The 24,805-nt window shown below is 39.5% G+C and overlaps 1 protein-coding gene across 1 annotated transcript; it reads right to left on the bottom strand.

The window, feature by feature from the left end:
- Positions 1–3,699: 3,699 nt before the first annotated feature.
- Positions 3,700–24,745, bottom strand: RRP1B (ribosomal RNA processing 1B). Its single transcript, XM_048955844.1, has 16 exons — positions 24,465–24,745; positions 22,395–22,477; positions 21,315–21,372; positions 20,511–20,596; positions 19,360–19,421; positions 17,958–18,087; positions 16,498–16,562; positions 15,818–15,981; positions 15,158–15,252; positions 14,360–14,457; positions 13,909–13,928; positions 13,391–13,516; positions 11,893–12,632; positions 8,754–8,897; positions 8,025–8,091; positions 3,700–6,989 (listed from the first exon to the last, which is right to left on the bottom strand). The coding sequence occupies exons 1-16, from the start codon at positions 24,595–24,597 to the stop codon at positions 6,799–6,801; spliced, it is 2,262 nt and encodes a 753-aa protein (XP_048811801.1). The 5' UTR covers positions 24,598–24,745; the 3' UTR covers positions 3,700–6,798.
- Positions 24,746–24,805: the final 60 nt, after the last annotated feature.

The raw sequence follows: 24,805 nt of genomic DNA, 5'->3' as shown, positions 1-24,805 counted from the left end.
GATAATTTCTTTTGAGGATTTTCATCTTCCTGAAGTTGGTGTTCTGGAGTGAAAGAAGAGAGAACTTTTGGTGTTAAAACTGCAAACACCATGTACCGTAAAACATCCAGCAAGATGCTAGCAGTTTTGAGAGCAAAGGTGTTTTTTTCCCCATGCCAGTCTCTACAATTAAATATGCTAAACTGATATAATAAAAATTGAAGATTGCATGAGGTAAATGGGCAAAGACTGTAAGAAGTTACCATTATACAGATACCTGAGCTGATCAAGATGCATCAGCAGCAGCAGCAAACCAATATCATTATCCATGGCAGGATAGAAATAATCAGCAAAAACTGCTTTATCATATGCAAGCTCTAAACGTGCCAATGGCCAACTGCAAATTTCTGAACCTGGCATTTGTATTTTTTCCTTTAGAACTGTACTGTACTCACTTACATTAGAAATTCATCTCCTCCCCCAAGGAGTTCATTCACTGTTCCCTGAAGTGAATGCATGCAGGGAGCAATCAGGAGCTTCCTGCTCTTGGCAAAGTGGCAGTATTGGAGTTCAGGCCCTCAAAAGCCAGTTTTGCAGCCTGTGAACATCAAACATTTTCTTCCTGTCTTTCCAGAAAGAATGGATTTCTAAGGAACAAACACTGGGCGCTCTCTCCTTTCTGTCAGTCTATCTGGAGCCAGTGCAAACCTCATGAATGATTCTTGTTCTTCCTTAGAAAGGGATTAATGACAGAAAGACTTGAGGGTTTTCTTTTCAGAAATTACTCCATGGCAGTACTCTGCAGAGACAAGTACACATATCAGATTGTACAAACATTTAGAGCCTTCATTTTATGGCAAATACCTCCCAGATGTTTACCACAGTGCCAAGGCCTACAAAAATGTGGCTCCAGAGTGCAATGAGATTGCTCCCTAAATTAAGGGACTGTGGGATTCAGCTCCCTGGAGAGCCCAGCTCTTGGCACTTCCACTTTTTTTCACAAATCAAAGAGGTAGCATTTAATCCAGGGTTCTGTTCAAGCTCACGTTAGCTTGTAAAGAACAAAATTCCCTTAGCAAGAGCAATTTTAGGATCGTATCTTTTTCTAAGTGGGATCATGGAGCATGGTTAAGATTGGAGTCCAACCAAGCCTCGATCAAACTAACATTTCCAAAAGCAGAAATAGTAAGAAATTGTGTGCTCAAAAATCTTACTGGACTTTGGGAAGCAGTCCTCCTTTTTAAAATTATTTTCTTCTGATCCTGTATGCAAATTTTTGTGTTGGGTATGACATTCAGTGTCTGGTTAGTCTTGTGAGTCTTCATGGAAGGTCAGACAGAGGGAGAAATGCTATCAGCTTCTCAGTAACAAACACTGCAGGAATGCTAACAGGAGGCAGTGTCCTAGATTGAAGAACTTTTACATGCTGTCAAAAATGTACAGTGAGCAGAATTCAAACCTTGCAGGGCTTTACTTTTATTCTGCAAGACAAACATCTGAAGGAGAAACGTAAACAAGCACAATTTACCTTAGGGTCTGTTACAGCCACTGGAGATTTTCTTTTAAAAGCAACTGTGAAGTTGGCTATCTGTTGGTGTTGAATCCAGAACACTGTGCTATTTCAAAAGAATAGCATAAATTCGTAAAAGAATGATGGTCCTACTAGCTACTCTTCTCCATTTAACTCTTCAAAAGGAGTCCAGCCATAATTGACTTGATTTTAAGCCCATGCCTTAAAGCTCAAGGACTTCTTCAGTACGAAATACTAAAGGATAATCAGAATAGTCAGAAATAATCAGGAAAGCAATATAGAGGTGGTAAAACCTGATGTCGTCTCTTAGAAATACATCATGGAAGGAGCACTACAGACCAGAGTCAGTTATTTCATTCCAAAGTCAATTTCAGTAAAATCATTCACATTCCAAGATGAAATTAACAGGAGTCTACAACAAATTTTGGGCTTTCTTAAATCTTTCTTTTTTTTAATTTTTCCCTCAGGAAGGGTTGTTCCTACTACAGCTGTAGTTCTCAGATTATATTAATAACTTTGAAAGTCTCACTGTATTTCTCCTGGATTTGCTTGGTGAGAATAAAATGTAAAATACGCTCATGTTATTTTGCAGAATGTTGCCCAGAGAGATGTTTTCTGCCTTCTTAGAAACACCAGACAGTATGGATCACTGAAATGCCAACCCAGGTCCAACCTGCTTGCATGGATCACATAAAGAGCCATCAGGGGCACTGAATCCTGAAATAATCCCATGAAGCCAGTTCAAGATAGGCAGCACAAATTTCCCTGTACAGTGCCCCAAACAAAGCAATTTAGATCCTATACCACAGGAAGGCTGCATAACTGTAGTGGAAATGCTAAGTCATGGCCTGAACCAGTGATTGAGCACCTGGTGGGAAGGCAGGACCAACCCAAGGGAGCTCAGGTGCTTGCAATGCACCTGAATGACCGGAAGGGGTGTAGCTAGGATCCACTCCTTCCCAGACCTAAGTTCTTTACTATGAGAATGGTGAGGTGCTGGCACAGGCTGCCCAGAGAGGTTGTGGATGCCCCATCCCTGGAGGTGTTCAAGGCCAGGTTGGATGCGGCACTGGGCAGCCTGGTCTAGTATTAAATGGGGAGGTTGGTGGCCCTGCATGTGGCAGGAGGGTTGGAGATTCACTATCTTTGAGGTCCTTCCCAACCCGGGCCATTCTGTGACCTCATTTAAGGGTTAGCAGTGGAGGGGAGAGCACCTCTTGCTAGAGATCCCTGCCTACCTAAGGCCTTCCAAAGGTAAGCAGCTCTTTTCCTGCATTTCTGCCTGCTGCATTTGGGCTTGTTCTCATTTGCTGTAGCCAAAGACTTTGCCACCCTGCCGTTATTGTCTCATTATAGCATCACAATAATGTACTACAAATAAGTTGTATCTTGGCCCCATGGCTAAGTTACAGACAAGGATTTCCACCTGACAACATGTAGAATAAAAGCACATGCAATGGTTAATTTAAAGTTAAGGTTCATTGCTGTCACAGTGACCTTTGCTACTGTAAAAACATTCTGCTATCTAAAAACCTATGTATTCATAAAAAAAAAAAGTGTAAACCTCTTTAAACACGTAACAATATCATTACTTCCACAGGACTTTAATTCATTTATATTTTAGCTCTACTGGTGCCATTTCTGAAGATTCCATGCCACTTAAAAAAGTATTTTGTATTTTTTTTTTATTGCTGTTTCTTAAGCACAGGACAACTCAGTTCCCAAGATGAAAATGTAAAAGGCTGGAATTCTCTGTGTATGTAACACCTTTCTTCATTCTACTGGTAACAAATATGTGAACAGCTTTTAGAATGCCCATGTGCTGTATGCTTTGCAGCATACCTGGACAACTGTACCACTGAAGTACACACTGCCTGTATTATTGTAATATTGTATTAATATTATTGCTTCAATTACCAGTTCTAATTGTTGAGGAATTACTGCGTTTGATCTACTTTGCTTCTGCTAAGCAATTTCACAGCTGCTATCTACTTTATGACACAATTCCAAAGGTCAGTAGTTCGAGGCGTATGAACACCTTATCACAGCCTCACTCACTTCTAATGTGTCAAAGTCTTCACCAGAATTGGTTACTCATACAAGAGACAAAGCACTGCACATGCAAGAATGATTTCTTCATACTTTCAAGCACTACCCTCCCATTTCCACGTATAAATTTACCCAAAATATAATGGCCACAAAAAATAAGATGGTTTATTGAAGTAGACTAAATGATCTAATGCTTAGACACCATATTTCCATTAATAATGTTGTTGCAAGGGTACATAAATGACAATGGAATTTTTTCCTGCCTGTGATCCATCTAAGCACAGGAAATACAAAAAAGTGTGCTAGAAGCTTTCTGAGTCACAGAGCTTTGATAGAATATAAAAGATCTTACATGCCCAGTAATTTAAATATAGTTTCAACTTTTTATGTTACTGGATATTGTGCTTTTGAGTCCTCTTGAAGCCATAAGGGATTACAAACTGCTAGAGCCTGAGAAACACAAAGTTGATCAGATTTGTACCAGAAATGTAAAGATAACCATTAAAAAAAACAGTCCTTTAAAGATATGCCACAAGCTTAAATTTTAACTCAGACTATGATTGGCAGCTTCAGAGATGGAAAAACACTATGAAAAAAGCTATGAAGACACATCACACAGGTTAGTTCAGCTTTTCTTTTCCTTTTTTCCCCTTCAGTTAAACCTCCCCTTAGAGAACCATTACGTCTGTGCAGTGAATATCTCAGATGTTATATTTATTTCTCCTTTATTTATGTCTGTATTCAGTGTTTACTGGAATTTTCATTATCCCGATATTTGGGGTAATTTACGTTAATTAACCTGACAATGCTAACTGAGCTGCATTGAGGCGATTTTTTTGTTTGTAAAGTTGTCCTGAATGAAATTCCAGACACCACTGAAGACATTACACACTCTGTATGCATATTTATAAAACATTCCACCCCTGACATAGCACAGACATTACATGCATGAATTGCAACACATAATTACATCATAAAACTTGTCGATAAAAAACCTGGCCACCATTGTTGTCTGCTATGATTAGTGGTGTCAGCAACGCAATACTTGCAATGGGTTCAAAGGATCCAGCATCAATTGAAAAAGATCCAGACAACCACTTAAATACATTTCCATAATAGGATATATGTAATAAACAAAATAAAACCAACGTAAAACTCCAGTGTATCCTGATCCTTGATTTTTTTTGTAAGCACACCAGATCCACCTCCTGACTGTTAGCATCTATATCCTTGCAGGAATATAGCATCTTCAACAGATGGCATTGACAACCATGCAAATACAAATGCATTTATGCATATTCCACAAAAAACTTCTCACACAGTACAAGATAAACACACAACATACTTATTGTCTTGCAAGAAAATGCATTATGCTAATATATAGAATGAGATTTTTAAAAAAATTGATTAATGATAACTGTTTAAACAGCAAAAGCTATCAGTTTTACCAGATGTATTCTCCAGAGATCTATACTGAGAAAAGGAAAGAAGAGGGAAGAAAAAAGAAAGAAAGAAATTCGGTCCTTTGTTTTAAATGAGAGAAGATGAGCAAAATGACTTTCTAACATCCTGATGGCAATACCACATAGCGAGTGAAAAAACTGTCATGGTTAGAATTAACAACCAAGACCAACCAGCACTCTGTAAGGACAGAAATCTTTTGAAGAAATCTAGGTGAACTATGAAAGTCTGGTTTCAGTCCAGTTGCATATAGGGACTACTCTGGCAGAGGACAGTCAGCACCAAAGACTGGTAAAAAGTAGTATTTAGCAATGCAAATGTGTTACACCACAAAGTTTAATTCTGCTCAGCGAATTAGCAAAACATTTACTAGTTCTCATAGCAGAAGGTATTGAAGTAGTCCCACTTTCTCTAACCTAGGGGATCCCAGAAGGAATGAGTGGAAAGTTTAATGAAGCTCTGTTCTGGCATCAGGTTGTACTTTGAAGCTGAACTCTTACGTAGAGATCTGCTGCAGAGCCTCTGCTTTCTTTGCACAAGCAAAACTTTCAAATAAAGATTTGGTATCTTTCAACCATATTAAAAAGTTTTTATTTTCATTTGCTTTCTCTTTCCTCATAGTTCCCCCTTGGAATATTGTAACAGTCTCCCACAGATGTACACAGTGTTCTGTACCAAAGTAAAAAAAAAAAAAACATCTGCACATCAGTTAAAAAAAAAAATCCAAGTGTAAGCAATGCAAGGAAACATTGCAGAAAGAAATCTTCTGGTTCTACATCAAAGCCAAAACCAAACTGTTTGGACTGTCAAGTTTTACCCTGTGTTGAGAGGCACCGAAGATTTGAGAGGCATATCCTAACCAAGGATGCATGACACTGATCTAGCTTTACTACAACCAGTGGTTCATTCACTGAATGAGATCTGTTCTGGTAAAATGTGGTGATACCAGCTGCTAAAAAAGAAATCTAGGCTCCCTGTGATACCCCCAGGAAAGTCAGCACTGGAGCTGGAGTGGTGGAGAGACCAGCTGGAATTATCAAAGATTTCTCCCCTGTGACAGCATGTGAATTACAGTAGAGAAGAGGTCAGCTTACCGTATGGCAAACATAAGTCAGCTTTGGCACTTGTATTACCAAAAGTAACAGAGTGAGAGTTCTCCACTCAGCAGAAAACCCACTGTGAAGATTTAACGTATCAGTGATGGGTTGAGCAGCCACATACCTATAACTCCTGGAAAATCTTTCTTAGTTGGGTAAAGCTACCCGAGACCAGCTCCTATTAAGCAGAAACATGAGGTAATTGTTGTTTGCAGAAGAAGAAACAAGATGCCAATGATGGGGTAACATTTTAAAATACACAAATAACTAACGGAGTTAAAATTTCTGTCATCTTTTTCCTTTCAAGCCCTGACCCATTAAAAATAGTTTAACAGCATGAATTGCAAGGTTTCTCAAACTGGCTCAAAAAAAATCCCAGAACAATGCAACCCTCACCATTCCTGAATTAAATGTAAAAGTCTATTGTGAATTACGTGGACGGTGACCATATTTTTGTAGACTATACCTGAGTAGAGAGTGGATTTTATTTCTTTTCCGTTAATAAGCAAAACAAATATTTCAAGATACAGCTGAAGTGCTGTTAAAATAGTGATGTCTCAGGTCACAATCAGAATCTTGTATATACAATTAACTTAAAAAAATAAAGAAGTTCAAAATACCTCCAGACAATGTTATATTTTAGCAAAACGTCCTGTACAAAAGTAGGCCATTGCTATTGGTTTAAAAGAAACCCCTAGCAGTTATTTTCTTCTTAGTTTGTGCAGTAAGTGGTTTCTTCAGTTCAGGCTCTCTGTCTGGGGTACCTGCAGGAGACTTCAGCACTCCATGACGGGGTTTCTGTGCAGGATTGAAAGCTACACGAGAGGGTCCTTCTGGGCTCACCAAGATACTTTTGTCAGTCTTTTTAAATTCTGTTGAAAAACAAGCAAGTCAATTAAAAAAAAATGCAATTACTGGACTCATCAATTATCTGTGGAATTGTCCAGCCCTGGAATTTTGCCTTAGATCCTTAAGTCCATCAGAGATGGTGGTGAAATGCATTTCTTAGCTGCGTCCCTTTGACAGTGAGGTTTGTTGCAATCCACAGAAAGGTTATGAACAATTCATTCCCTGCAGTTCCATAGGCCAACAGAGAATTAGCCTATCCCTCAGAAACAAGTGTTTATTTATCCCATAATCCAGTGTCTCTGTTCTTACAGTTAATCAGCATATATCTCCAGAGACTCCTGGTTATCACTTCTGCTAGTAGATACGCATTTTTGTTTTCTTTGTGCAGCTGTTACATTAACAAAAATGCATACATCAAATCACACTCTTCTACATTTGAACTTGGCCTACAATATACCTCAAAGTAACAAAAGTAGCTAAGTGAATACATGCAGTTAAGTAAATGCCTTGCTCCATAGCACAGAACAGGAAAAAACACTGTCTGCTTACATGTGAGACACAGAGAGGGACTGGTATTTATCTGCTCATTACTAAATTGCATTAGAGGCAGCCAAAATGAAAGTGCAATTTTCCTGTAATACAGCCTGAGCTCATTAGAACATTGACACCTTTATCCTGAGAAACAGAACAAGCAATGCAGAATATGAAGGGGGGTGTGCTTGAAAGGCTCCCCCTGCATAACAGGAGGCCAGGGAAGGAGAGATTGTTACTATCACACTCTTCTCAATCTATAAGGCTTCATCTGCAAGTCAACAATGCAGCACCATAGAACGATGCAAGTCTAAGCCACCAGGCTGAATATCCTCAACTTCTCCTTCTCCTCTGGTTAGGAACTTGAAGATGGCTTATGAACTAGTCAATGAATTGTTAATAAATACTGAGACAGAGATCAGACCAATCCTGCTTGAGAGAGATAACAAGAATTTTAAAGTGCAAATGTGTACAGCTTCCCCCTTCGTTGGTGACATGCGAGTGTCACACAGATCTATCAGACTCACCAGCAGTCATGTTTTTATTCAAACCAAAGGTGACTTTTTTGGAGCCGGATGATTGCAGCTTATTCAACTGTGAAGCAAAATGAAGGCAGAAAATAAAATAAGACTCCTGAGGCAATAATATGAGTTCTTTTACCTACATCCCATCAAAACTGATGCAAAGCAGCCTACTCCCCTCACTTCGGTTAGAAGCCCTCCAATGATCTAGAATTAACATAATGATCTCTGCTAAGACATTGGTTTTCTAGTCAAAAGCAAACATATTTAATTTGTAGAGTAAATGACACGCTCTAGGATCATTACATTATTTGACACCAAACAAGAAAGTTTGTGTGAATTAAATAGACGGCGGTCTTTTGAAGCCTGTAATGCAAGTGGAAAGAAATGGAGGCTCAGAGTCAGTTAACAGGACTGAAAATCAGGAGGTTTTTGTTTTATTGTGAAACGAGCAGGTTCAAAATGGCACCCTTTCAACAGAAAGGCATTTTTTAAATCAGTGGAGAATAAAGAAGAGACTTTGAAAATGCCTACAATTTGTTTTCTGAAATTCTGAAGCTAACTGTAGGTCTGTCTGCAAGGAAATGTGACAGCATCTCCAGATTTACCTGCCTGCATTAGAAGATTAACACAGACTGGAAAAAACAGCATGAGTGAGGGTATGTGCTTGGTTTGGGCATGTTTCAGGAAAACACTTGTGGCAAGATTTAGCTGCCACTGGTGAAATCACATTACCGGAATGGAGGCTCTGGTGGAGATGGTACTTCTGGCCTTCCTGAAGAGTAATGCCTTTGGGACAGTTGATTTTTCAAATTTTACAAAGTCACTCCCTTGTTTTGCTTTCTTTTTCTTTAATGGCAATAAAGCGGTGCTGCTTTCCTACAAAGACAAAAGGGAAAAAATCCTCAGTACAGAAGTATTGTAACTAATCAATACCTAGTGCAACGATCAGAGCTTACCACACATGGTTCTGTCAATGTTGCCAAAGCTCAGAGAGAGCTGTCTGGTACTCACATAAACCAGCCATCCTAATTAACCCCCAGGAATTAATCTTAGACTTATCCTGACTGAAAACACAACCCTAAGACAGGTTGTGTGCTGGAACACAAAGCTCACTGCATAGCAAAGTAAAAGGACCCTGCCAAAATGTTGCCTGGCTCATCAGGATGCAAACAAAGCTTTCACCTTCCTGTGCATGATGCTGCCTTACAACCAATTCAGCTCTTCCATAGCACCTCTGGTAGGATCAGATACATAACTAATGAACAAACTCAGCTTTAGGCTGACACGGGAACGAAACAAAAAGTCAAATATGGTGTCTGTGCGCACTCAAGAAATCCAGCAAGTGTAAGTTGCTACTAGTCTCTTGCCTTCCCCTCAGTTTCACTGTGAGTGTTGCCATTTGCTAAACCTGTCCTTGCCAGAGGGGTTGGAATAAGATGGGTTGACGTGAATGGGATGAAGTTCAACACGACCAAGTCTCAGATCCTGCATTTTGGTTACAACAACGCAGCGCTACAGGTTTGGGGTTGAATGGCCAGAAGGCCGTTCTCAGGAAAAGGATATGGGGATGCTGATTCTTGGCATAACATAAGCCAGTTGTGCACCCAGGTGGCAAAGAAAGTCAATGGAATCCTAAATTGTATCAGAAATAGTACAGCCAGCAGGAGCAGGGAAGTGATCATCCCTCAGTACTCAGCTCTGGTGAGGCCACATGTTGAATACTGTGTTTGGTTTTGGGTTCTGCACTACAAGAAAGACTTGGAGGCCCTGCAGTGTGTCCAGAGATGGGCAACAAAGCTGTGAGCAGTCTGAAGCACAAGTCTGATGGGGAGCGGCTGAGGGAACTGGGATTGCTCCGTCTGGAGAAAAGGAGGCTCAGGGAAAACTTTTAGCTATCTACAGCCACCAGAATGGAGGTTGTGGCGAGGTGGGGATGAGCCTTTTCTTCCAGGTAACAGTGACAGCACAAGAGGGAATGGCCTCAAATTGCACCCAGGGAGATTGATGTTGGTTATGAGGAAAAAATTCCTTCTCTGAAAGAGTTGTGAATCATTGGCAAAGGCAGCCCAGGGCAGTGGTGGAGTCACCATCCCTAGACATCTTTAAGGGTAGATGTAGCAATTAGGGACATGGTTTAGAAGGCAATATTAGTGGTTGGTAAATGGTTGGACTAGCTGATCTCAGTGCTCCTTTCCAGCCTTAACGATTACATGATCTTTAAGGTCTTTTCCAACCCAAGCCACTCTATGATTCTTTGAAAGCTATCCCTTTCCATCCAAGGCAATTCTCAGGATCTGTAATTTTAATGCTAATGAAATGCACTGCTTCAGAGCTTCTCAACGTGTTGTCTGTGAGCATCAAATGCCTGTGAACTACTGTGAGGCTCATCTGCACTTTACAGTGATCTACAAATGTGAAATTCCTAGAACAATTTGCAGCCATGCTGTGGAAAACATCCATGGGGATACAGCTTCTGTCAATTTGCTTTAAAACAAAGCAGAACTCTTCTAGCTTCCTGAATTCTGAAGACAACCATGAAATAGCACTGAATGTGCTCGTTTTTCTTCCTTCTCTTCCTTTTTGATATTTGAAGATCATTTCTTAGGTGGGTATATTATCTTGTGAAATTAAGATCCAAAACATGCCCCTTGTAATTCCTGGGCAAGAGACCAACGTTACCTAATTAAAATTAGGAAATAAAATAACATTTCTCTAATGATGAAATTCAAAAGAAAAAAAAGGCAAAGCCTGATTTCCTCCAAAATTATGTATCTTAGCTAATGCTCTGCAGGGAGAAAAGCAGTTTACATACTGGATTAAGAATTGTTTTGGTTCTTTCCTTCTCGGTGCTTTATCATCAAAAAATAGGAAATGTTGAAACAGTGTTAACATCATTTTCAGTAATGTTTCAAAATGCATTCAGAGGAAGACTCAGTTGTTTTGTATATCACATTTAATTTATGTTTTATGAATTTTCTACCCTGTGAAGTGGGAATGTCAGCAACACTTCCAATAATACAACTGAACCCATAAATGCTTAAGGATGAACGTACACACAAAATGAATGGTTAAAGGGATTTCAGAGGCAAGAGACAGAATAATATTCTCTCTCAACAACGCCACCAAAAACATACAGTGTAAAATACTTTTGGACTCTCAAATTGCTGCAATCTACCTTCATTGCCAAAAGAAAATGGGAATGAACTTGTTCCCAAACTGCAAAACTACACATAGTAAGAACAGTGCAGTCAGACCTTCCTAGTGAAAGTACAGCCTGACTTTTGTGAGGAACTAGATCATCCTCAAAAGTGATCGTGGAACCACTGATGACACTGAAATTCCCAGTGCCAGACTATCTGTTCACTCTTTTCTGCATAGCACTAACAAGATGCAGAAGTGAGTTAGCAAAAAAAAGCCATGATTGGAATTACTGAAAGCAATATCACAAGGAGCTTATACTAATCCAAGTATACGGTGTTGCTGCTGAACTAAAAAGGTTCCATCTCAGCATTCCCATCCTTTTGCCAAGACATGGCAAGACTGCACACGTGCTTGTTCAGACACCCAGTGCAAATCAATAATTAACTCAAAGGGGAAATCAAAAAAATCAAACAAACAACCCCAGCCAACTACAAAGGCAACTCTACAACCTAACCAACCAAGTTTCAGTGACATGAATTCTTTCACAGCGATAGCTGGCACAGGCTCTAATGTTACAGCGTAAGGAGGTGTAAAAATGTAGCAGGGGTGAGAGGATTCTTGTGAAACCCATCCTTTTGGTAACTGTACAGGTCAGATGTAAAAAATAGCCTGCAAGTTTGTGAAGAGGGCAAAAGGGAGGGGAAAAAAAATGAAAAATAGATCTACATACCTCCTTTCTACTTTTCTTGCACGCAGTCTCCAGAATTCCATTGCCTTCAACAGAATTTATCACCTCTATAACTTTTCGCTTCTTTTTCAAGGTTGCTGCTTTCTGGTTGGAGACTTTCATCCCTTCCAGAGCAACCAGCTTTGTCTTTTTCTTCAATTTGACCTTTGTGGAAGGTTCAGATTCAGAGTCCACATCTCTTGACAGTGGGCCCTTCTTGTTGGATTTCAAGTCTGCCTGCTGCAAAAAGTTCTCCCCATTGACCAAAGCAGACCCTGCTTTTTGTTTCTTTTTCCCAGCCTTAGGAATTAATGGTGTGACAGATGGGTTGACATGCTCTGCCTTGTTGGCATTAGCTGCACCATTTTGACACTCCAGCTTTCCAAGAACATTCTGCACTTTTGGATTCATTTTCTCTGACTGAATCTTTTTACTCTGCTCTGTGTCAGTCTGACTGCTCTGTGCAGTGATGCTGTGCTTATCTCTGGTCTCACTTACTGCATTTCTGATCTCATTTGTCTCATTAACTAGCAATTTCTTCTTCTTCAACTTATTATTTTCTGGCATCTTTCCTGGGTTAAATTTAACAGATCCAGATGTTTCAGCTACTCCCTCCTCAGAATTTCCATCGATTGTTCCAGAATCAGCATGTGGGCTCTCCCTTATCTTCCTTTTTTTTCTCCTCTTCTGTGGAACTGATGCCTCCTTTGCACTTGATGTCTCCTGCTCATCCTTCCCCGAGCCTATCCCAAAAGGAATGCCATACAACACAAATATGAAACAAAAAGGTACATACAGCAAATGAATTCTGGTTAGTCCTTCATTTTCATTTTTATTTTTTCCTCCTAATAGACATAATATTTTCTTGTTTTACTGTTACAGCTGCTCAGGACATTGCATTCCCTGAACTTCTAGCCTAATTAATATTTTGCTGATCTTGCCTTGTCACAGCTGACTTCTAAGCCATTCCATGGGGGAACAATACTCCGTACAGAAATAATGTTAGAAAGAGTTATTATCTACCTATTAATCCCAGAAGAAGAGCAACTCAGGGGTTCAGTAATTCAGTGAGATATTTTTGGTATGATTCAGCTTTGGCCATGTCAGTATTAGACATACTGCTATAAACTTGTTCCTGCTTCCTTTCTTCACCTATGCAGAAGCTCCACCAAATTCTAATGCTCTGATATCCTTTTCCAGGAACACTGACACAATTCTGTTTTTCTACAGTAAGTGAATTGCTCAATGGAGTAATGCAAACAACTGCTTTCAGTTCTGCTTTTGATCAAAACTGAGGTGATCTTCACCTCAAAAATGAGAAACAAAATTCCCATCACAGATTGAACAGACCTTAATTTCACTTTTAACCTTCACTGCAATACAAATTAGTGCGCTCTAAACAACAGTTTATGCTTTCTTCAGAACTGCAGTACCTGATACTTTCTGTTATTGGACAAATGGTCATAGATCATCTCTCTTAGAAAGGCTGACCTTGTCTTACCTTTTACTTTTTCCAAACTGTTTTTCTCTGAAGGTTTAACAACTTTTTTCTTTCGCCTTCCTCTGCTGAATGTATCATCGTCTTCATCTGTAGAAACATCTTCAGGGAAATCTTGGGGGAAGATTCCTATTGAGGGGAAAGGGTAAGGTATCTGAAAAGCACTGGTATTTTCCATGTTGCTGTTCATACACAGTGTAATTCCCACAGAAAGCAGATCAACTCATTGTTACCCATTCAACTCAAACCAAAATCCTACCAGTGATTCCTATTTGATTAAGTAAAAATAACAATCTTTCATTTAAGGACGAAGGACAGGGTTGGTGAAATTGTGGAAGGGATTTGGCAATCTCATAAAAAACATGCAATTAGTCCTAGTGAAGTTAAAGGAAAAAGCCCACAGTACTACAGTATCCTTGAAAAGCAGCTTAAAAAACAACAACAAAGATTTGCAATACACATTGCATGGGGATCATTATGTATTCTTTAAATGAAAGAAATTCTTTCTGCTCAATCCTTACCTTCTGCTAAATCCTGGAACCTGGAAGTAAGAAGGAAGGGAGAGAAGGAAGAACAAATCAGCATTACTGATTTAGTACCAATTGCAACACAAGTAGCACAGCGTCACTGTACTCATTATAATTCTGTTGAAATAGAAATGATTTTACAAAGGAGTTATAAAATGCTTACTCCAGAAGAGATCCAAAATTGAAAGCCTTGAGAAAAGAGGAATGTAATGCTCCTGTAACAATAATTTGTGTCACATATAATGAAACGTGACATTCTGCAGGGCACAGCCACCCAGTGCAGACAGACCACAGTTGCCAATGAGGAACAGCAGCACAGGCTTCATCAGGCACTTGCCAGGTAAGCCTTCCTTTGTGAGACTGTCACCAGAACAAGAGGGCAAAGGAAAGGTGAAGTAATTTAAGACAAGATAGCACAAGCAAGGCGTATTTCAACAGAACTCACTTTTTGACCAGCTTGTACAGACGCTTTCTGTTAAGGGCAGGTGTATTTTTCTTGCTTGCCAGTTCAAAGAGTTTGTCAGCAACAGCTTTATAATCAAACTGTTGGAGGAAAGCACAATATGGCTTTTCTTAGTAAACTTACCGTGCAAGACAACCCAATGAGACTAACATTAACATCAACTCAAGAACCAGACACACCCTTTAAACACTGACTTCCTTTAAACCCAAAGTAATTTTCTTTTGAAATGTACACCTTCACACATTTCTACTCGCTTTTAAAGCTGTTTGTACTCGGTATTATTTCCTGAAACATGTCTAACCTTAATTCCTATTGATGAAAAAAGCTAACCAACTTCAGAACTCCCCAAAATATTTAGTTAAGGACCAGATTTAAAGTATACCATTTCTTGTTTAAAAGCTACAGATGGGTGAAGAATATCTGCCTGAATGTGCACAATTGGTGCATCTTTCAAAAACACTACACTGCACTGGAAATAAGCCTAGAAAACACGAATTGCAACATGTTACTCTCTTACTTTTGCTCTTAGTGTCAATAAAACTTATGGTGACTTCTTGACCATCCAGAAGGCCACACATTTCTGAACTTCTGAAATAGGAAAGGAAGAGCAAAAGGAAGAAGGTATAGTAGAGGAGAAAGAAAGAATCAGGGAAGAGGATTAAAATTTTATAACATGTTTATCTGATTCACACTCTTTCTTTCTGCACATGTTGAAATAAATCAGCAACAAAAAAGAAAACACAGAGGGGGCACTGCTAACAAAGAAAGCAAGTCACAAACCTGAAGAACAGGCCCAATACTGTCATCAGCATTTTCATATGCATCCTCTGTTTTTTCAGCGCTCTGTGCTGATTTTCCTGACAAACGTCTATTTGCTGTTAATAAAAAGTAAAACCAAAACATTGAATATTAATGCTTAGTTTGTAAAAACAGACACCAAGCACTACTCTCATACAGCAGAAGATTAGCTGCAATTTTCTTCACACCACCTTGTGAGCCTGTCCTGCTTTAACTGCTTTAGGTTGCCACTATGCAATACACAATAATGCCATTACCTGAGAACACAAACATACCTGTATCAAAAACCTGCCTGCTCTCGTTTTTTTTTTTCCATTCATTTTTAGTTCCCACAGAATGCCAAAACCACACTGTCTTTTAAAAAGTTCTGAACACCCAAGAGCCAAAGGCCAGACTGGATTATTTAGCACTGTTGTAGAAAGCTGGTATAGTCCGTTTTTATTGAAACCATCCATTAGTGTGACACGTTCTTGTGGAATCACTTTATTTAAGCACATCCGAAGGAAAACAAGGAAAAAGACAATCACTTTCACATCACCCTGGACAAATGTGTTTGAGTGGTTCAGTGCAGAAATGTATTTTTAAGAAATAGACTATTTAAATTTTTATTATTACTACGGATACTCATAACTTCGTCCTCACCTTTGGTTTTCAGCATCTCTTTCTTTCCCTGTTCATCATCTTCAGACACATCTTCCTCATCGCTGCTGCTTTCCAGTTCTTTCATTAGGTCTTCAATGGCATACGGGGACTGATCCACAATGATCTCAAAGATACCACTGGCTACAGCATGCATCACAGAAGGACTGTGTTAAAAGAGAGCAGGAATGAGAGCTGAGAAGCAGAAGCATGCTCTTTTCTGCGGAAATTTGGGGGACACAAGGAAAACGAGTAATAGGGAACAAAGAGAAAGAGCACCTAGCTCCATAGATGGGAAAAGTCACCCTATTAATTTCTAAAAAGCAGTCCTTAACATCCAAATAATCATGGCTAGTGGGTGTTTTGCTAACATTCCCCTCTTAAATTCCAGTGTTTACATGCTGCTTTCCATTACATTGCTGAAACAGTCCACCCTACTCACCTGCTCTATGCATGCTAGAAACAAAGCCAACCAACACAGGTTGACATGTTTTTTTATAAATCTATAAAGATTACTTATCAATTTTAGAAACACAAATTATCCTCAAGTGATTACGCACACAGTAAAATATCCTTCTTTCTCTATGTTCTGAAGTTAGACCACGGCTTTTCTTGTTTATTTGGATATTGTGAGGTAGAATGTCTTAATTCTTAACAAGTATTTATCCTTTCATTAAACTTACTCTTTTGATTTGGCAACAAAATTGCAGAAAGGTTCAATGAACTTGAGACTCTGGTCTGCTGTGAGCTGTACGGTTAGAAAGATAGAAGCAGTTAGCACAGTAAACATATGTGCATTCAAATTCCTTAAATATTTGGTGTGTGTTTGTGTGTGATGGGATCACCTTTAACAAGTTGTGCCAGTGTCTTTCAGCATACTCTCTAATTCCACCTGACAGGAATATCCAGTGGCTTTTTGTTACCACTGCTACCACTAACTTCCAAACATTCTTTGGAAGCATTCTAAAAACGCTAACAGCTTTGCAAACTTTAACTTACTGAGGAGAAAAATACAATGAGTGAGGCTTCGTATTTCAGAAATAGAAAAATGAGATGGAAAAACCTTAGGTAGTTTGGTGCACATTCACAAAGACAGACTGTGACATGAATAAGATCTGTCTTTCCTTTAACCTGCCAGCCTGCACCACGACAGTCAGCTACAGCACTATTACAGTACTACTGAAGTACAGTACTACTGAAATACCATTTTCCTAAGCTCATTTTATCACCTGTAACTTCAAGCGGTCTTCAAGACTAAATCCCCGCGACTGCTATTTGTGGGGCTGTCACTATGGAGCTTACAGGTATTATATAGGCTCCAAGAGCAGACTGGTCTCTCACCCTCCACCATCTGGAACAATAAAAGTGGCAGGCAAGATCATATGCAACAATGACTGCAAAAAATACAAATGGAAAGCTGCTGTTTCCTCCATCACTACGGTAAGTATCAGATGGAAGAAATAAGGAGGAAAATGTGCACAAACCTAGAACTAAGCATGGGGCAGCAGGCAGCTCACCCTAGTGGAGTAACAAGAAAAAGTTTGGAAGAAGTTCGGCAGCAACAGGCTTTTAGTTGCTGCAAAACTGTGGCACTGAAACAGAAAGAGACAGCAATCCACAGCAAAGACTGACCCATGTCATCATCAAAATGAGCAACCAAATGTAAAGGGTAACTTGCTCACTGCACAGGTCCAAAGCTCACAATAAAAAATAACACGTAACTTTGACAGCTTGCTTTCTTCCTCTATGTAGGTGCATTATAGAATCAGCCAAGAGCAGGCTGCGGGCCCATTTTTGCAAAAGGATTGCCATCTGTGTTCTTGCAGGGAAAAACAATTTAAGTCCTTTCAGAGAAACAAACAGTTCAGAATGGCATAACTCTTCCACTGCTATTTCCAGCCTAAACTGGGAGCTGTGTATGTACCAGTACTCAAGGACCTAAATTACTATATTCTCACTTTCTGCACTAAGACACGAAGAAAGTGAAGGCATAAGTTGTAGTAAGTTACCTTCTTCATGCTTATTCAATGTTGCTATGCTATATTTAAAACTGTTAAACATATATAATGTAAAGAAATCGTATTTCTTTTAAGGTTCTCCAAGCTATACTGACATTTATCAGGAATACAATGCATTTTCTAACCTCCTTTGCACCAACTTTAGCCAATTCTTGCAGATAGATATCAATGAAGTGGAACTTTATCCCTTTGGGAGTATTGCTGTCTGGGTCCATGACTTCTTTCATTAGTAGCTGCAATAGCATTTCACTTAGGCTACAAGGAAAAAGAAAAAAAAGGAATAAAAGAGCAAGATATTAATATTCAACTGCTCAGGTTCTGTTTGCTTTGAAAAGAGACCCCAGTCATTCACAGTTTTACCTGTTCTTAAGGTGGGAGTTCAACACAAGAAACAAATTCTATTGTGGATTTTCATCTTAAAGAAGAATTTAATAAGAAATCCACATACAATCAGAACTTCTTGCAGTCTAGATTATGTTGTCACATCTTACAATCCACTCAGCACAGTTTGCTACAGTGGAATTCACAGTTTTAAAAGTCACTTGAATATGGACCGAACTTTTATTATGCTATATGACTTATGGATGTTTTGAGCAGGGCATTCCTGAAGACCCAAATGTCATCCTTGATGAGTGACGTCTCCCACTCCTCATTTTATGAGATAAGTTTCATTTTGGTGTACATCCAACAATTCAATTTAACACTGATCCTTCTCAAACTCATTTCCATTGCTCAGACTTTGCCTTCATTAAAGCATACTTTGTCCCTCACAGCAAAACAGCGACCCGTGGGCATTTATCAAATGCAAAACTTGGATAAAATAGAGAGACTGACAGGTACATTCCTATTTTCTTTTCATTCTCATTTCCTGTTTCCATGAAATTATACCCATATGCATCCACACTCCAGAAGGTCAAAGACAAAGAAGATAAACATAATACTAGGCTATCACTTTCAATCAACACTTCAAAGACTGCCATCAGCTTAAATGCAGAACAAGCTTACAAGTGGCAGAAAGTAGAGCAGGATAACTGCAATCACTCACATTTTATGGCATATGGGAGAAACATAAACAAAATCATGAATGTAAACTGGCTTCCTGTTGCATACAACAAGAACAGCTTCCAGATCTGTCTTATAAAAAGGCAAGTCACCATGATTAAATAGAATAAATAAAAAAAAGCCACAACCAATAAGAAACACATTAGAGTAAAAAAGTTCATTTTGTGTGTTTTCCTGATGTTGACTCACAGTCTAATCCCTCCATAGAAGAAAATTCACTGCTAGTTCTCCTGGCTAGATAAGGAAGATCTGGCAAAACATATTACATATTTGAAAGTCTCATGTATCAAGACTCCTTTCTAAGCTACGTATTATAATTGATAAAGAAAGCAAAGAAGTCCTAGAGCTGAGGCTTCATGGCAGTGCTACCCGTGAAGAAAAAGGATCTATTAAAGGAAAATATATTTTGCAAAAATAAATTGGTAAACTTCCCTACAATGCAATTACATTCAGGAATCTGCTTACCTTTCATCCCAGTCATTTCTTTTCAGCACTTCAAAAGATTGCCTCAAAATCATACGGATTAGCTGCAAAGTACAAAATCTGTTACAGGTGTTCTTGATAATGGATAAGAGTTAGTGTGACTGTAACAGGAATACAATTCTTAGTGAAGCTCTTCAGAGCACAAGATGAAAAGCTTCCTCCCCCGAACATTTTGATAGACTTGTCTATCATGTCAAGCAATGTGCACTGAGGTTCAAATGACAATAAAGTATTTTCATGTCTCAAGCCCAGCAAAATCAATGACTTCCTCTACTGTACAGCTTTGTCCAGCTCCATCACCCTGATTTCCTCATTAAGTGCTGGAAGACCTAAAAACCCCAACAACTTGAAGAAGCTGGAGACAACAGTGAAGACAGATTATAACAGTAATCATTTAATTGACAAGAACCTTTTCCTAAGAGATAGCCGTGTGTAAAATAAATGCATTAACCTGATTCAAACACTGAAGCATCTTCTGTCTCCTAACATTGAGAAACAAACAGCAGCAACAAACGTGCCAGCAATTACTTCATTTGAAACAAAAAGATTAATTTTGTTCTTGCAAAGGCAGATCTTTTAGGAGTGTTCTTTCAGTGATTTTACTATCTGTTTTAATATAGCACTTCCTACAGAAAGAATTCTGATAGCTGAATGTGCTACAGTGGATACTTTAGTACTGGAAAATTGGCATTCTAGTGACAACTGGTTTGTTAAATGGAGTCATAAATGTCTTTTGACAGCCCACTGTAAATCACTGATCTTGATGCAGTGTCTGCTGAGATAGTATTAATATGCAGTGAGAGCACTTATGCATGACATCAGCTTTCTTTCTAAGAAGTTCTCTCAGTGTAATCTATAAGAAACATCACTGAGATATAAAGGAAGGTAAACAAAATAACTCTCAGCACGACATAAACTGGCATGACTTTTAAATTTGTGATAGTGTGCAAAAGCCTTAAAAGTAAATATGTTTTGCAATGAATAATGAAAATAGTCACTTGTCTTCTCTTGAAACATACACAAATGCATGTGCTGGATGCTGCCTTCCAGCACACCACCATATTCTACACATATTCAAAGAAAGAAAAAAAAAGAAAAAAAAAAAGAGAAAGAGCTACAATAGTCAACATTACCATATAGTACTTATCGAGACGTAGATTGTCTATTCCATTCCACTCACGGCTCATAGTTTGCCAAAACGTTCGAATGAACAAGTGCTCTGCAAAAGAATAAAAGAGAAGACTTGTAACTGCTTGTCTGGCATGCAGGTTTCTTCTGTTAACCCCAAAAATCTCAAGAAATCACTTCAAGATGAGGGAGAACTGCATTTCCCTAGGGATTTGCCCAGTGACTGACGTAGATCCATGAGTAGATATGCTTGAGTCAGGTACACATCCACTAAACAAAGCAAGAAATGGCACACAGATACTTTTAAAGACAAGCACAATTACAGTGACAATTGAAATAACGTTACTGAGGCTGAGCTTTGTACCTATACATTTTCAGGCATATATGCACAAGTTTGAGCATTCATTTCTACTCATGCTAGTCAAGGCACTGATCAAGCACTGCATTTCAAGTGGATTTTGTATATTTTGTGCTTAACAGCTCATGAAACAAGGTTGGGTTTGAGCAGGAAATACACAGAACAGCAAGGTAAGGGGTTAAGTTTTCTCTGCCATCCACCTGGCAAAAATCTCACCTTTCTCACACTGGAGAGACAACCCTTCCCCTGCAACAACCAGAAATAAACTGCATCTGATCCAGGGTCTTGATACTTTCCTAAATGCAATCACATGTACCAGCTGGACAGCCAGCAAAGGAAAAAACAAAGTTATGATCCAGATCTGTCTCTACCCTAGGACTGTGAAAGTAGGCTCAAAGTCATCAAACATTAAAGCACCTTGAGAAGAGTCAGATAATTAAATAGTACTTACGAGCCTCTGTATTCTGAATCACATGGATAAGCTGTGAAATGTTATTTGCAAGTTCCTCCTAAAGGTAAACAAATACAGTTAGTATAGTGTATTTCAGAGCTTGGTCTCCTTACTACACATTCAACAAGAGAACAGCCAGAAATATGAAGAAACATCCCTCATAAAACATTCTCTTAACAACTGCTTTTGTACCATAGTTTGTACTGGGATTAGGTTAGTTACAAGATAAAATTCAAGGCTATGAAGCCCTGTTTGACCAGCTCCCTGCACAGATCATCCTATTGACAGCAAGACTGAAGTAGGAAAAGAATAATCCAACATATCTGAATTAACACGCAATGTAAAACTTTTGGGGTACTCTTCTCATGTAGCTTAAATGTAGGTACACCTCTGTATTATTAGTGAGATAAACAGAGAATAAACATTACTTATGAGGTAAACAGAGAAGCAATTTGAAGCCTGATTAAGTGAGGTTACTAAGATTTCTACTGCAAAACTGGCATCTTTTGAAAATAGGTAGACAAATCAAAGGAGGGGGCAAAAAGTTGGTAATAGAAAAAATATCATCAAACTCCTCATACTAAGGAATGTTTGGATTTTGTGTTGAGGGACACGGTTTAGTGTGAAATATTGGTGATAGGTGGATGGTTGGACTGGGTGATCTTGTAGGTCTTTTCCAACCTTGCTGATTCTGTGATTTCTGTGATTCTAACAAAAAACAGGAAGCATAAAACTTTCAAACTCAGCGAACCAAAGGTTGTAGGTATGCTGAAGTTGCAGGTTAGGGCAATCTGCTGTTACTGCTGTAGTTCCATCAAATCAATGCACTTCATAGCAATATATATTTCATCTGGAAGGTAAATAGTTACATCTGCTTTTGAAAGGGTGATTGCAAACACCAAATGGTCCACAAGGTGAGGATCACTGACTTAGTTAACTCTACTGAATGTACCACAGTCAGGGCAAGACAGAACAGTGAGCAAGACTCACTCAAGTCATTTTCACTATTCTGAAGTAGTATGTCCTTATAGTACATTTTAGAAGACACCCACTAAGACAAACACAAAAGCAGTACTATACCTGTAGCAGCGGTTTATCCTGCATCCACATACAATAGAACAGTCCCTTCCATATTTTCAGCAGTTCTTCCTGGCTAAAGCCACCTAGAATACAGAATAAGCGTGAATGAAAATGAAACATCCCACACTTCCACCAAAATGCTTTCAATCAGTTCTTTCTTTCTGCTTCCCTCTATTTCCCATTTTTTCTTTCTTTTTGTCATATTCTTATGAGTGAATACTGATTCCTACAATAAGCAGACTAACACCACTTGATTTCATGCCTTTAAGATTTTATTGTGTGCCAAAGTAACAAAGACTTCAAAGAAATCACAGAGATGAGAGATGAACACTAAGGTAAATCTGATAAATCCGTCTGCAGTTAAGCTTTGTTCCCTCTGGCACATTGCTAAGAGATGACAAGTGCAAAACCTAGAATACAACTTTTTAGTGCTTAGTGCTTTTTATTTTTAACCAGTATCTTTATGCAAGATACTAAAGATAGAAGAAAAGTCGACCCTTCAATTATCAGCCCAGAATAGCATGCTCTTCTCTTACACGGTGCAGTGGAACTGCCAGGTCAAAGCCTGAACCAGTGGTTGAGCACCAGGTGAGGAGTGGCTAACCTAGGGAGTGCAGGTACAAGCAATGCACCTGAGAGAGAGAAGGGCTAGAGCCTGGATCCATCCACTCTCATTAAACAGTGAGCAGCATCCCTCTGGATAGAGATTACCTATCTTTCAAGCTGTTGCTGGTTGTCAGAAGAGTTGAGTCAATTTTCCTTCTTTATTACCTGCTATTGCTTTGTAGTGCCTGTATCCTATACATTGCCTTTTTTTTTTTTTTTTTTTTTTTTTTTTTTTTTTTTGCCATACACAAGGAATGGATTGATCAGAAAAACAAAAAGGACCACTTCTGAAAAATAATGTGCTTATCCAAGTTCATTCACACACATGTAATGACTTCAGAGATTCAGTGGTTCTATGCTTCCTCTGGAATTTAACTTCACTGAAGTTCTAGCTCTTCAGAAGGGCTCCCTGGCATGGCTAATAACCCTAGCATAGATCATACTGAACAGTCCATGGCCTGTGTTCTGCCTACCTATGGACCATGAGACGAAGTCAGCAGGAACTCTGGTACCTCATTCAAAAGTTGGCAAGTTCTTTATTGTTCAAGTAAAGGACTCTAACTGGCTTACCTGATGTGTGACTCTCATCTCCGACAAAGCACTGTACAGACATATGCCTGCTTACTCATAAATAACTTGAAAATTGAAAAAAAAAAAAACAACTCTTCCTGAACATAACACTCTTTTTTCAAGACCAAATCAGCTTTCATTTTAATATTACTAGCTTGAACTTTACTCGAGAGGAAATAAATCTAAGAGCACTGGAAATCAGTCACTTTGCTTTTCGCCTTGTTTGAATTTCACGGTGGGTTGATCTTCACGTGCAAAAGGTTTACTGACTGCTTCACTCTGGTGGTTTCCTAGTATTTTAAGGCATTAATTAACATGCAACCTTATCTGCTAGTGAGGGAGCTCCTATCCACCTGAGAGTTTCCACAAACTGGGAGGAATCTACACTTTGCAGTGAGACTGAACACAGTGATATAAGAAATATGAATATAGAGATGCTACATCTAGCACAGGAAATGCCCTAAACTAAAACAATCCGCACTTTGGAGGGGCAGTACGTACATTTGCTTGCTCTTACTAATCCCTAGGCATCTCCTTTGATTTATTTATAGCAACTGTCAGGAAGAAAGCCAATAGGTACCCTGGGGAGCATTAGAAAGTAGGGCCAGCAGGTCGAGGGAGGTGATTTTCCATCCTCCCACCCCCCTGCTCTGCTTTGATGACGGTTAAGGGCCCGGAGCACCCCCCTTATGAGGAAAGACTGAAACAGCTGGGACCACCTCCTCAGCAGGCAGCAGAGCATAAAACCACAGCCTTCAACTCTCACATATTGCGAAACAGATGCGTAAAGGTTAAAACAAGAAAAAAGAAAGAAGGAAGCAAAGAAGCGAGCCCCGATCCCCACAGAGAAGTCTCAGCGCAGGCCCTCCCCACACGTGCCCCGCCGCTCCGTACCGTCCGGGCGCTGCGTGCGGACGCTGATGTAGCCTCGCAGCTTCTTCACGGCGCGGTCCCGGATTCGCTTCTCGTTGGCGGCCAGCCGCTGCGCGAACTGGATCTCAGGAGCCTGAGCGGCGGCGGGAGCCATGGCCCGGCAGCACCGCACCGCACCGTGCCGTGCCACCGACACTCGGGCGCACACTGCTGACGTCACCGAAAGCGCCGTCGCCTTTTCTCTGACGTCATCAGGCTTGGGGTGGGGGCTGGTCGCGGTGTGGGAGAGCAGTTGCGCCCCGCTTTTACACAAACTCTCTCAATAATAATAATAGTAATAAATAGACAACTGTTGTGCCTAA

This window comes from Lagopus muta, chromosome 1, assembly GCF_023343835.1.
Source record: "Lagopus muta isolate bLagMut1 chromosome 1, bLagMut1 primary, whole genome shotgun sequence".
Taxonomy (NCBI): Eukaryota; Metazoa; Chordata; class Aves; order Galliformes; family Phasianidae; genus Lagopus; species Lagopus muta.
The sequence above is the reverse complement of the archived record's forward strand: the minus strand, read 5'-3'. Positions and strand labels throughout refer to the sequence as shown.